Below are 15113 nucleotides of genomic sequence, written 5' to 3'. Positions count from 1 at the left end.
TTCCTGTACATAGGGGCAGTATTATAGTAGTTATATTCCTGTACATAGGGGCAGTATTATAGTAGTTATATTCTTGTACATAGGGGGCAGTATTATAGTAGTTATATTCTTGTACATAGGGAGCAGTATTATAGTAGTTATATTCTTGTACATAGGGGGCAGTATTATAGTAGTGATATATCTTTCTATATTAGCATAGTGTAATACTTTTCTCATTACACATGATCACTTTGCTTCATCTTACTAATGTCCAGAATTCTTCCCTTAGATATTTCTTGTTACTTACTTTTCTGTGTTTCCTCCTGGACTGTCTTTGATGTGGCAATTTCACTCCATGTCTTGTGGTAATTCTCAAAGGAGACAGATTTTATCTTTCTGAAAGAAGAATATTAAAAACTGGAGCATAAAACTATTGTGGAGAATATTATGGGGGGGATAGAATCCTATTAGGACTATGTGGTTGTATAATTTACATGTTATCAGTGGAGATTATTTCAGGGATCGTATCCAGGATGGATATAATCAGTTAGTATTTGGGTGATATAACTATGAATGTCCATATATTGTTTACTTATTACCCCAAACCGTCTCTGACAGCGCTGCCCTCTTACTGTCTGCATTCACTATTATAGGGGCTCTGATATGTGGGTATTATGGGGGCTTTGATATGTGGGTATTATGGGAGACACTATTATGGGGGCTCTGATATGTGGGTATTATGGGTGACACTATTATAGGGGCTCTGATATGTGGGTATTATGGGGGACGCTATTATGGGGGCTCTGATATGTGGGTATTATGGGTGACACTATTATAGGGGCTCTGATATGTGGGCATTATGGGTGACACTATTATAGGGGCTCTGATATGTGGGTATTATGGGTGACACTATTATGGGGGCTCTGATATGTGGGTATAATGGGTGACACTATTATGGGGGCTCTGATATGTGGGTATTATGGGTGACACTATTATGGGGGCTCTGATATGTGGGTATTATAGGTGACACTATTATGGGGGCTCTGATATGTGGGTATTATGGGTGACACTATTATAGGGGCTCTGATATGTGGGTATTATGGGGGACGCTATTATGGGGGCTCTGATATGTGGGTATTATGGGTGACACTATTATAGGGGCTCTGATATGTGGGCATTATGGGTGACACTATTATAGGGGCTCTGATATGTGGGTATTATGGGTGACACTATTATGGGGGCTCTGATATGTGGGTATAATGGGTGACACTATTATGGGGGCTCTGATATGTGGGTATTATGGGTGACACTATTATGGGGGCTCTGATATGTGGGTATTATAGGTGACACTATTATGGGGGCTCTGATATGTGGGTATTATGGGTGACACTATTATAGGGGCTCTGATATGTGGGTATTATGGGGGACGCTATTATGGGGGCTCTGATATGTGGGTATTATGGGTGACACTATTATAGGGGCTCTGATATGTGGGCATTATGGGTGACACTATTATAGGGGCTCTGATATGTGGGCATTATGGGTGACACTATTATAGGGGCTCTGATATATGGGTATTATGGGGGACGCTATTATGGGGGCTCTGATATGTGGGTATTATGGGTGACACTTTTATAGGGGCTCTGATATGTGGGTATTATGGGTGACACTATTATAGGGGCTCTGATATGTGGGTATTAAGGGTGACACTATTATAGGGGCTCTGATATGTGGGTATTATGGGTGACACTATTATAGGGGCTTTGATATGTGAGTATTATGGGGGACGCTATTATGGGGGCTCTGATATGTGGGTATTATGGGTGACACTATTATAGGGGCTCTGATATGTGGGTATTATGGGTGACACTATTATAGGGGCTCTGATATGTGGGTATTATGGGGGACGCTATTATGGGGGCTCTGATGTATGGGTATTATGGGTGACACTATTATGGGGGCTCTGATATGTGGGTATTATAGGTGACACTATTATGGGGGCTCTGATATGTGGGTATTATGGGTGACACTATTATAGGGGCTCTGATATGTGGGTATTATGGGTGACACTATTATAGGGGCTCTGATATGTGGGTATTATGGGTGACACTATTATAGGGGCTCTGATATGTGGGTATTATAGGTGACACTATTATGGGGGCTCTGATATGTGGGTATTATGGGTGACACTATTATAGGGGCTCTGATATGTGGGTATTATGGGTGACACTATTATAGGGGCTCTGATATGTGGGTATTATAGGTGACACTATTATAAGGGCTCTGATATGTGGGTATTATGGGGGACGCTATTATGGGGGCTCTGATATGTGGGTATTATGGGTGACACTATTATAGGGGCTCTGATATGTGGGTATTATGGGTGACACTATTATGGGGGCTCTGATATGTGGGTATTATGGGGGACGCTATTATGGGGGCTCTGATATGTGGGTATTATGGGTGACACTATTATGGGGGCTCTGATATGTGGGTATTATGGGTGACACTATTATAGGGGCTCTGATATGTGGGTATTATGGGGGATGCTATTATGGGGGCTCTGATATATGGGTATTATGGGTGACACTATTATTGGGGCTCTGATATGTGGGTATTATGGGGGACGCTATTATGGGGGCTCTGATATATGGGTATTATGGGTGACACTAATATGGGGGCTCTGATATGTGGGTATTATGGGGGACGCTATTATGGCGGCTCTGATATGTGGGTATTATGGGTGACACTATTATAGGGGCTCTGATATGTGGGTATTAAGGGTGACACTATTATAGGGGCTCTGATATGTGGGTATTATGGGTGACACTATTATAGGGGCTTTGATATGTGAGTATTATGGGGGACGCTATTATAGGGGCTCTGATATGTGGGTATTATGGGTGACACTATTATAGGGGCTCTGATATGTGGGCATTATGGGTGACACTATTATAGGGGCTCTGATATGTGGTTATTATGGGAGACACTATTATGGGGGCTCTGATATGTGGGTATTATGGGTGACACTATTATAGGGGCTCTGATATGTGGTTATTATGGGTGACACTATTATAAGGGCTCTGATATGTGGTATAATGGGTGACACTATTATAGGGGCTCTGATATGTGGGTATTATGGGTGACACTATTATAGGGGCTCTGATATGTGGGTATTATAGGTGACACTATTATAGGGGCTCTGATATGTGGGTATTATGGGTGACACTATTATAGGGGCTCTGATATGTGGGTATTATGGGTGACACTATTATAGTGGCTCTGATATGTGGGTATTATGGGTGACACTATTATAGGGGCTCTGATATGTGGGTATTATGGGTGACACTATTATGGGGGCTCTGATATGTGGGTATTATGGGTGATGCTATTATAGGGGCTCTGATATGTGGGTATTATGGGTGACACTATTATAGGGGCTCTGATATATGGGTATTATGGGTGACACTATTATGGGGGCTCTGATATGTGGGTATTATGGATGATACTATTATAGGGGCTCTGATATGTGGGTATTATGGGTGACACTATTATAGGGGCTTTGATATGTGGGTATTATGGGTGACACTATTATGGGGGCTCTGATATGTGGGTATTATGGGTGACACTATTATAGGGGCTCTGATATGTGGGTATGATGGGTGACACTATTATAGGGGCTCTGATATGTGGTTATTATGGGTGACACTATTATAAGGGCTCTGATATGTGGGTATTATGGGTGACACTATTATAGGGGCTCTGATATGTGGGTATTATGGGTGACACTATTATAGGGGCTCTGATATGTGGGTATTATGGGTGACACTATTATAGGGGCTCTGATATGTGGGTATTATGGGTGACACTATTATAGGGGCTCTGATATGTGGGTATTATGGGTGACACTATTATAGGGGCTCTGATATGTGGGTATTATGGGTGACACTATAATGGGGGCTCTGATATGTGGGTATTATGGGTGACACTATTATAGGGGCTCTGATATGTGGGTATTATGGGTGACACTATTATAGGGGCTCTGATATGTGGGTATTATGGGTGACACTATTATGGGGGCTCTGATATGTGGGTATTATGGGTGACACTATTATAGGGGCTCTGATATGTGGGTATTATGGGTGACACTATTATAGGGGCTCTGATATGTGGTATAATGGGTGACACTATTATAGGGGCTCTGATATGTGGGTATTATGGGTGACACTATTATAGGGGCTCTGATATGTGGGTATTATAGGTGACACTATTATAGGGGCTCTGATATGTGGGTATTATGGGTGACACTATTATAGGGGCTCTGATATGTGGGTATTATGGGTGATGCTATTATAGGGGCTCTGATATGTGGGTATTATGGGTGACACTATTATAGGGGCTCTGATATATGGGTATTATGGGTGACACTATTATGGGGGCTCTGATATGTGGGTATTATGGATGATACTATTATAGGGGCTCTGATATGTGGGTATTATGGGTGACACTATTATAGGGGCTCTGATATGTGGGTATTATGGGTGACACTATTATGGGGGCTCTGATATGTGGGTATTATGGGTGACACTATTATAGGGGCTTTGATATGTGGGTATTATGGGTGACACTATTATGGGGGCTCTGATATGTGGGTATTATGGGTGACACTATTATAGGGGCTCTGATATGTGGGTATTATGGGGGTGGCTATTATAGGGGCTCTGATATGTGGGTATTATGGGGGACACTATTATAGGGGCTCTGATATGTGGGTATTATGGGGGACGCTATTATGGGGGCTCTGATATGTGGGTATTATGGGTGACACTATTATAGGGGCTCTGATATGTGGGTATTATGGGGGTGGCTATTATAGGGGCTCTGATATGTGGGTATTATGGGGGACACTATTATAGGGGCTCTGATATGTGGGTATTATAGGGGCTCTGATATGTGGGTATTATGGGTGACACTATTATTGGGGCTCTGATATGTGGGTATTATAGGGGCTCTGATATGTGGGTATTATGGGTGACACTATTATTGGGGCTCTGATATGTGGGTATTATAGGGGCTCTGATATGTGGGTATTATGGGTGACACTATTATAGGGGCTCTGATATGTGGTATTATGGGTGACACTATTATAGGGGCTCTGATATGTGGGTATTATGGGTGACACTATTATTGGGGCTCTGATATGTGGGTATTATGGGTGACACTATTATAGGGGCTCTGATATGTGGGTATTATGGGTGACACTATTATAGGGGCTCTGATATGTGGGTATTATGGGTGACACTATTATTGGGGCTCTGATATGTGGTTATTATGGGTGACACTATTATAGGGGCTCTGATATGTGGTATTATGGGTGACACTATTATAGGGACTCTGATATGTGGGTATTATGGTTGACACTATTATAGGGGCTCTAATATGTGGGTATTATGGGTGACACTATTATAGGGACTCTGATATGTGGGTATTATGGTTGACACTATTATAGGGGCTCTAATATGTGGGTATTATGGGTGACACTATTATAGGGGCTCTGATATGTGGGTATTATGGATGATACTATTATAGGGGCTCTGATATGTGGTATAATGGGTGACACTATTATAGTGGCTCTGATATGTGGGTATTATGGGTGACACTATTATAGGGGCTCTGATATGTGGTTATTATGGGTGACACTATTATAGGGGCTCTGATATGTGGGTATTATGGGTGACACTATTATAGGGGCTCTGATATGTGGGTATTATGGGTGACACTATTATAGGGGCTCTGATATGTGGGTATTATGGGGGACACTATTATAGGGGCTCTGATATGTGGGTATTATGGGTGACACTATTATAGGGGCTCTGATATGTGGGTATTATGGGTGACACTATTATAGGGGCTCTGATATGTTATGTGGACACATAAATCCTAAACATACTGCCGCTTCCTGACAACTAATAATAATGGGAGATAAAATAACTCAAAGCAGGCAAAGAAGCCAAAAATGAGAGACCCTGGATCTGATAGTGAGAAGGTTAGGAAAGTGTAACAGACCTGGGTGACGGAGAGGGGTCCGGGGTGGGGGTCTTCCTTATCTGGACACTTTCTTGTATTGTTCCATCTGGAATGTAATAATAATAAGTTACTGATGATCTGGCGACATCGGATGCTCACAAAGCTGAGGTACAGATCCTAGAGCATCGTGCTTCATGTGTGATACATATCTACGTGATGTATCACATGACAACCATTCAGATGAATAGGGCATCATGTAGTATATGGATGGATGGCAGATGGATGGATGGATGGCGGATGGATGGCAGATGGATGGATGGATGGCGGATGGATGGATGGCAGATGGATGGATGGCAGATGGATGGATGGATGGCGGATGGATGGATGGTGGATGGATGGCAGATGGATGGATGGCAGATGGATGGATGGTGGATGGATGGTTGGTAGATGGATGGCGGATGGATGGCAGATGGATGGATGGCAGATGGATGGATGGCAGATGGATGGATGGCAGATGGATGGATGGATGGCGGATGGATGGATGGTGGATGGATGGCAGATGGATGGATGGCAGATGGATGGATGGTGGATGGATGGTTGGTAGATGGATGGCGGATGGATGGCAGATGGATGGATGGCGGATGGATGGATGGCAGATGGATGGCGGATGGATGGATGGCAGATGGATGGATGGCGGATGGATGGATGGCAGATGGATGGCGGATGGATGGATGGCAGATGGATGGATGGCGGATGGATGGATGGCAGATGGATGGCGGATGGATGGATGGCAGATGGATGGATGGCAGATGGATGGATGGCAGATGGATGGATGGCAGATGGATGGCGGATGGATGGATGGTAGATGGATGGCGGATGGATGGCAGATGGATGGATGGCAGATGGATGGATGGCAGATGGATGGCGGATGGATGGATGGTAGATGGATGGCGGATGGATGGCAGATGGGCGGATGGATGGATGGCGGATGGATGGATGGCAGATGGATGGATGGCAGATGGATGGATGGCAGATGGATGGATGGCAGATGGATGGATGGATGGCGGATGGATGGATGGTAGATGGATGGCGGATGGATGGCAGATGGATGGATGGCAGATGGTGGATGGATGGATGGCAGATGGATGGATGGCAGATGGATGGATGGCAGATGGTGGATGGATGGATGGCAGATGGATGGATGGCAGATGGATGGATGGCAGATGGATGGATGGCAGATGGATGGATGGCAGATGGTGGATGGATGGATGGCAGATGGATGGATGGCAGATGGATGGATGGCAGATGGATGGATGGCAGATGGTGGATGGATGGATGGCAGATGGATGGATGGCAGATGGATGGATGTCAGATGGATGGATGGCAGATGGATGGATGGATGGCGGATGGATGGATGGTAGATGGATGGCGGATGGATGGCAGATGGTGGATGGATGGCAGATGGATGGATGGCAGATGGATGGATGGCAGATGGATGGATGGATGGCGGATGGATGGATGGTAGATGGATGGCGGATGGATGGCTGATGGATGGATGGCAGATGGTGGATGGATGGCGGATGGATTGATGGCAGATGGATGGATGGCAGATGGATGGATGGCGGATGGATGGTAGATGGATGCAGGATGAATAGATGGATGGTGGATGGATGGCGGATGGTAGATGGCGGATGGATGGCGGATGTATGGATGGTGGATGGATGGCGGATAGTAGATGGCGGATGAATGGCAGATGGATGCAGGATGGATGGATGTTGGTTGGATGGTGGATGGATGCAGGATGGATGGCAGATGGATGGTTAGGGGTTGGATGGCAGATGGACGGTCGGCAGATGGATAGTTGGGGTTCGGATGGTTGGGGGATAAATGGCTGGCGGATAGATGATTGGATGGCAGATGGATGGTTGGGGGATGATTGGATGGCGGATGGATGGTTGGGGGATGGATATATAAGGCATGGATATAGGATATACAGATGGATGGATATATGATGGAGACGAGATGTATGGATGTGGTCGGGGATATGAAGGACTTTCTAAATAGCTTTACTACAAAGCACTGAGTTAAGAAGGGTTAATAGCATCTGGTGCACCGTATATGGGGCTGAGCGGCACCTGATCTGTGATAAGAAAAACATTGGGAACTCTTTCTAAATATCTTTTTGGAAACTTGAAAGTAAAATAATCAGAAAGGAGACGCTGCCAGATCATATATTCACAGGGAAAGGTCTACACTCGGCTCTAATCTCAGGGCGGAAAGTCGTAATACTTGTACTCGAGTGGACTTTGTGCAAAAGCCATTTGTAAATCTTCTGGTGCCAGAAAACGTCTCCCTGGGAGCTCAGCAGGAAGGATTGCCAGGAGAAGCAGAGTGCTGTGTGACGGCTCACGTAGGAGGAAGATCGTGATCCCAGCACCTAAAATATCAGTATCTTAGAGACTTTCATTATCTCATACTGGTGCTGTATTATACTCCAGAGCTGCACTCACTATTCTGCTGCTGGTGCAGTCACTGTGTACATACATGACATTACTTATCCTGTACTGATCCTGGGTTACATCCTGTATTATACTCCAGAGCTGCACTCACTATTCTGCTGCTGGTGCAGTCACTGTGTACATACATGACATTACTTATCCTGTACTGATCCTGAGTTACATCCTGTATTATACCCCAGAGCTGCACTCACTATTCTGCTGCTGGTGCAGTCACTGTGTACATACATGACATTACTTATCCTGTACTGATCCTGAGTTACATCCTGTATTATACTCCAGAGCTGCACTCACTATTCTACTGCTGGTGCAGTCACTGTGTACATACATGACATTACTTATCCTGTACTGATCCTGAGTTACATCCTGTATTATACATCCAGAGCTGCACTCACTATTCTGCTGCTGGTGCAGTCACTGTGTACATACATGACATTACTTATCCTGTACTGATCCTGAGTTACATCCTGTATTATACTCCAGAGCTGCACTCACTATTCTGCTGCTGGTGCAGTCACTGTGTACATACATGACATTACTTATCCTGTACTGATCCTGAGTTACATCCTGTATTATACTCCAGAGCTGCACTCACTATTCTGCTGCTGGTGCAGTCACTGTGTACATACATGACATTACTTATCCTGTACTGATCCTGAGTTACATCCTGTATTATACTCCAGAGCTGCACTCACTATTCTGCTGCTGGTGCAGTCACTGTGTACATACATGACATTACTTATCCTGTACTGATCCTAAGTTACATCCTGTATTATACTCCAGAGCTGCACTCACTATTCTGCTGCTGGTGCAGTCACTGTGTACATACATGACATTACTGATCCTGTACTGATCCTGAGTTACATCCAGTATTACACTCCAGAGCTGCACTCACTATTCTGCTGCTGGTGCAGTCACTGTGTACATACATGACATTACTTATCCTGTACTGATCCTGAGTTACATCCTGTATTATACCCCAGAGCTGCACTCACTATTCTGCTGCTGGTGCAGTCACTGGGGGTCATTTACTAAGGGCCCGATTCGCGTTTTCCCGACGTGTTACCCGAATATTTCCGTTTTGCGCCGATTGTACCTGAATTGCCCCGGGTTTTTGGCGCACGCGATCGGAATTTGGCGCATCGGCGCCGGCATGCGCGCGACGGAAATCGGGGGGCGTGGCCGAACGAAAACCCGACGTATTCGGAAAAACCGCCGCATTTAAAAAAAAAATTGTGTCGCGAAAATTTCACTCACCTTCATCCTGGGTAGGCCGGTGTATTTGGAGGCATTCCAGCGGACTTCAGCGCAGCAGCGCCACCTGGTGGACGGCGGAGGAACTGCATTGATGAATCCCGGCCGGACCCGAATCCAGCGCAGAGAACGCGCCGCTGGATCGCGAACGGACCAGGTAAGTAAATGTGCCCCACTGTGTACATACATGACATTACTTATCCTGTACTGATCCTGAGTTACATCCTGTATTATACTCCAGAGCTGCACTCACTATTCTGCTGCTGGTGCAGTCACTGTGTACATACATGACATTACTTATCCTGTACTGATCCTGAGTTACATCCTATATTATACCCCAGAGCTGCACTCACTATTCTGCTGCTGGTGCAGTCACTGTGTACATACATGACATTACTTATCCTGTACTGATCCTGAGTTACATCCTGTATTACACCCCAGAGCTGCACTCACTATTCTGCTCCTGGTGCAGTCACTGTGCACTCAAAAATTAAGGCGCAAAGAGTGCTGAGACACTGTGATTCTAAAACTTTTTGAATGCAGCTCTGGAGGATAAGCAGTGTATGACTTCACTCCATGTAGGTGTCTGGTTGTCGATAACTTCCACTTACCCTCAATCTTTCTGCTGGTTTTCACACAGTTGAGAACCATCTGTCTGTATAGAGCTGCATTATTTAACACCATGTTGGCTGCCTCGGGGTTAACAGCATTTTCCAGTTCTGGATTGGAGAGCATTGCCTGCAGAAGAGGGGCGAAAAGAATAATGAAATACAGGGGGCACGGGAAGTATTCAGAAGCCTTTACAGCTTTCACTCTTTCCACGCAGCCGATTGGCAAGAGGAAAATAGCTCTATTTTTGCTCATTAATGTGCCCTCTGCCCCCCCAGTAATATGCCCTCTGCCCCCCAGTAATGTGCCCTCTGCCCCCCAGTAATGTGCCCTCTGCCCCCCCCAGTAATGTGCACTCTACCCCCCAGGTAATGTGCACTCTGCCCCCCCAGTAATGTGCACTCTGCCCCCCCCAGTAATGTGCCCTCTGCCCCCCAGTAATGTGCACTCTGCCCCCCCAGGTAATGTGCACTCTACCCCCCAGGTAATGTGCACTCTGCCCCCCCCAGTAATGTGCACTCTGCCCCCCCCAGTAATGTGCCCTCTGCCCCCCAGGTAATGTGCACTCTGCCCCCCCAGTAATGTGCCCTCTGCCCCCCAGTAATGTGCCCTCTGCCCCCCAGGTAATGTGCACTCTGCCCCCCCCCCCCAGTAATGTGCACTCTGCCCCAGGTATGTGCACTCTGCCCCCCCAGTAATGTGCACTCTGCCCCCCCCCAGTAATGTGCACTCTGCCCCCCCAGTAATGTGTACGCTGCCCCCCCAGTAATGTGCACTCTGCCCCCCCCCAGTAATGTGCACTCTGCCCCCCCCTGTAATGTGCACTCTGCCCCCCCAGTAATGTGCACTCTGCCCCCCCCCAGTAATGTGCACTCTGCCCCCCCAGTAATGTGCCCTCTGCCCCCCAGTAATGTGCCCTCTGCCCCCCAGGTAATGTGCACTCTGCCCCCCCCCCAGTAATGTGCACTCTTCCCCAGGTATGTGCACTCTAACCCCCCAGTAATGTGCACTCTGCCCCCCCCCAGTAATGTGCACTCTGCCCCCCCCAGTAATGTGTACGCTGCCCCCCCAGTAATGTGCACTCTGCCCCCCCAGTAATGTGCACTCTGCCCCCCCAGTAATGTGCACTCTGCCCCCCCCTGTAATGTGTACTCTGCCCCCCCCAGTAATGTGCACTCTGCCCCCCCCCAGTAATGTGCACTCTGCCCCCCCAGTAATGTGCACTCTGCCCCCCCCCAGTAATGTGCACTCTGCCCCCCCCCCAGTAATGTGCACTCTGCCCCCCCCCCCAGTAATGTGCACTCTGCCCCCCCCCCAGTAATGTGCACTCTGCCCCCCCCCCCCAGTAATGTGCACTCTGCCCCCCCAGTAATGTGCCCTCTGCCCCCCCCCAGTAATGTGCCCTCTGCCCATCACCACATAGCATACAGCAGCACACAGCACATAGCATACATCAGCACATAGCATACATCAGCACATAGCATACAGCAGCACATAGCATACATCAGCACATAGCATACATCAGCACATAGCATACAGCAGCACATAGCATACATCAGCACATAGCATACAGCAGCACATAGCATACAGCAGCACATAGCATACATCAGCACATAGCATACATCACCACATAGCATACAGCAGCACACAGCACATAGCATACATCAGCACATAGCATACATCAGCACATAGCATACAGCAGCACATAGCATACAGCAGCACATAGCATACAGCAGCACATAGCATACAGCAGCACATAGCATACATCAGCACATAGCATACAGCAGCACATAGCATACAGCAGCACATAGCATACAGCAGCACATAGCATACATCAGCAAATAGCATACAGCAGCACATAGCATACAGCAGCACATAGCATACATCAGCACATAGCATACAGCAGCACATAGCATACATCAGCACTTCGCATACATCAGCACATAGCATACATCAGCACATAACAGGAAAAACAACGGTAAACCGGCACAACAAGATGAGCTTCACATGGGTACGATGCCAAATTTTTCCTCCTTTATTGATTAAAACGCCATGTACATGAGGATACAGATAGGTTGACACGTTTCGACAGGGAACCGTCTTAATCCTAACCTTACATTTAGGATTAAGACGGTTCCCCGTCGAAACGCGTCAACCTATCTGTATCCTCATGTACATGGCGTTTTAATCAATAAAGGAGGAAAAATTTGGCATCGTACCCATGTGAAGCTCATCTTGTTGTGCCGGTTTACCGTTGTTTTTCCTGTTTACGCTATATGGCTATGGATTGTCCTTTCCGAGCACCAAGATTTTCCCACAGAGAGTGTGCAGCCGAGATGGTCTGAAGGTTGGGTGAGCCGGCTTTACTTTTTTACCTTTTTCTACATAGTAGTGGAGGTTGTACTATTTTTTGCTTTATCAGCACATAACGTTAGCTGTACCTGGATCACCAGTAAGATGCTCATCATAGTGAACCTCGGCTTCCACTCTGCTGGGTCATCCAAAAAGTCAATGCAAGGTTTACCAGAAGTCTGGTCAACTGTAGGTAGATATAAAGGAGGAACATGTATATAATATACATCTGGAAACATGTTACTTGTAGTTCTCTTTTAGCTTTGCTGTGTAGACGGAAACAATATGAGCAGAGTCATCTCCTTACTGTTACAGATTGAGAAGGCAGAGACAACTTTGTAGTATTGGTAGTGGAGTAGAGGGGCAGGATATAGGGGCACAACAAGCATGGACTATGCGCTATGGCAGGGGTACATTCAATGACGGCCTAGTCATGTGCCAGAGCCCAGCGTTAGGTGCATTGGGGTAAAGTGGGCAATTGCCCAGGGCCCCCGCCATTGGCCCCCTGGATGGGTGAGGCGGCTAATGGGGGGGCTGTATATCGACTGTGGGGGTAAGGGGGCTTTATAAGGACTGTGGGGGTAAGGGGGCTTTATGAGGACTGTGGGGGTAAGGGGTCTTTATGAGGACTGTGGGGGTGATGGGGGGCTGTATAGAGACTGGATGGTCTATAAAATAGTTTTATTTCGGGGCCTCACCTTTTATTTTGCCCGGGCCCTATTTTGTCTAAAACCGGCCCTGCATGGACCTGACCATCCACCGATATCAGTGACAGATCCTAAGGCCTTCACTTCCTAAATCACCCCTTGAAGACCATTAAAAACTAAAAGGTCTAAGAGTAGACAATAAAGCCCCTAATGAGTAATGGGCAACAACAAAAATGGGGGAGAATGAACCCAAATGATGGAGCAGATTCCTCCCCAGAGTCCGGCACAAGGTTCATCCATGACTGTATCTTAATGGTCTTGCCGCCATCGTCTGTCAGGCCCACCTTGCCCTCGCTCTGTGCAGATTAGTTGCAGATCCGGCCGCCTGGCACAATCTCGTCCGCCCTCAGATGTTTTTCATAATGGATAAAAAAAAAAGTTCCATAAATCTCTTCGCTTAGTTCATTATTGAAACCTTCTCCAAGATTCCAGCCCTCAGACCACTAATAAAGCTTTATCTGTCACCATTTATTTTAGCTCTCTGAAGTCCATGTGATCTCTCATCATTCCCCAGGCCAGACAGAGACCCCCTCCTCATGTTATGCAGATGGGAATCAACAAAAACCTTCAAATATATTCATTTCATGTTGATGTAAAGAACTGAACTTCTACATTTACTGATGGTACCAACGTAAAAATACATTGGGGCTCATTTACTAAGGGTTTCTAAGGGTTTCCCGGATATTTGCGCCGAATTGCCCGGGGAATTGGGATTTGGGATCGGATTGTGGCACATCGGCACCGGCTTTCACGTGACAGAAATCGGGGGACATGGCCGTCGGGAAACCCGGCGGATTCGGAAAAACCGTGGAATTTAAAAAAAAAATTGTGTCACAAGAATAGCACTCACATACACCGGGGCGAAGAAGGTAAACTTCGGCGGACATCAGCGCAGCAGCGACACCTAGTGGATATCGGGCGCACAGACCATAGTGAATCCCGGCAGACCCAAATCAGAGTCGGACAACGCACCGCGGGATCGCGACTGGACCGGCTAAGTACATGACCCCCATTGAGTTTGGTCGTATTTTGAGCCTAGGACCGGGATTCGTGTTGGCCATCAGGAGGTGCTTAGACACCAAGGTGTGCAGGAAAAGCTTATATCGGTGGAGAAACTTCCAAGAGCTAATTCAGGATTTGTGAAGGTTTAATTTGCAGGTTAGAGTTTTTTCTGCTGTATTGTTCTGGTTTTGAGGGCACATAAGCCTTGTTCAAGCATTTGTAGAGCTTCACATGTGCAGGTAACCGAAAATGGGACTGTGTAGTCCATGCAGAATACACAGGACGGAAAGACCTCTCATTGCTATGATCAGAGACATGGGGACATGAAGAGAGTGTCACTGGCGCCAATGGGTTGGTTGGATATTCCTGTGTAGTTAGACACCAGTCGTGATGAAACCAGGGACCTGGGGACAATGTTCAGGTGTTGGAGAGCTTTTTGGCTTGGAAGACCTTACATTTCCATGAGCTGAGAAATGTGGGCTTATAGTGGGTGCCAAGGGCACTAAATAGTTGGTGGAAGTTCCTCTGGAGCTAGAGCACAACCCCAGAGAGACAAGGTTATTGTTACGGATCCTAGAGCTTGGGACAGTGCTCAAGAATTGGGAAGTTTTTTGCCTCAGATTGTTTGAATGGCTGGAGGGGAAAGAATCAGGAGGAACCCTTGGGT

The 15113-nt window shown here is 46.7% G+C and overlaps 1 protein-coding gene across 2 annotated transcripts in view; it reads right to left on the bottom strand.

Moving 5' to 3' along the window:
- The window catches only part of UBE2U (ubiquitin conjugating enzyme E2 U), a 48849-nt gene that overhangs the window by 15097 nt on the left and 18639 nt on the right, over nucleotides 1-15113 (bottom strand). For both annotated transcript variants that reach the window (XM_072127877.1, XM_072127876.1), the window contains exons 5-8: nucleotides 12827-12924; nucleotides 10388-10514; nucleotides 6046-6112; nucleotides 287-375 (exon numbers count right to left, since the gene is read on the bottom strand). In XM_072127877.1, coding sequence (XP_071983978.1) covers nucleotides 287-375; nucleotides 6046-6112; nucleotides 10388-10514; nucleotides 12827-12924 — 381 coding nt within the window. The remainder of the gene's footprint in view (nucleotides 1-286; nucleotides 376-6045; nucleotides 6113-10387; nucleotides 10515-12826; nucleotides 12925-15113) is intronic.

This window comes from Engystomops pustulosus, chromosome 10, assembly GCF_040894005.1.
Source record: "Engystomops pustulosus chromosome 10, aEngPut4.maternal, whole genome shotgun sequence".
NCBI classification, from domain to species: Eukaryota; Metazoa; Chordata; class Amphibia; order Anura; family Leptodactylidae; genus Engystomops; species Engystomops pustulosus.
This window is presented reverse-complemented; position numbering and strand designations above follow the sequence as displayed.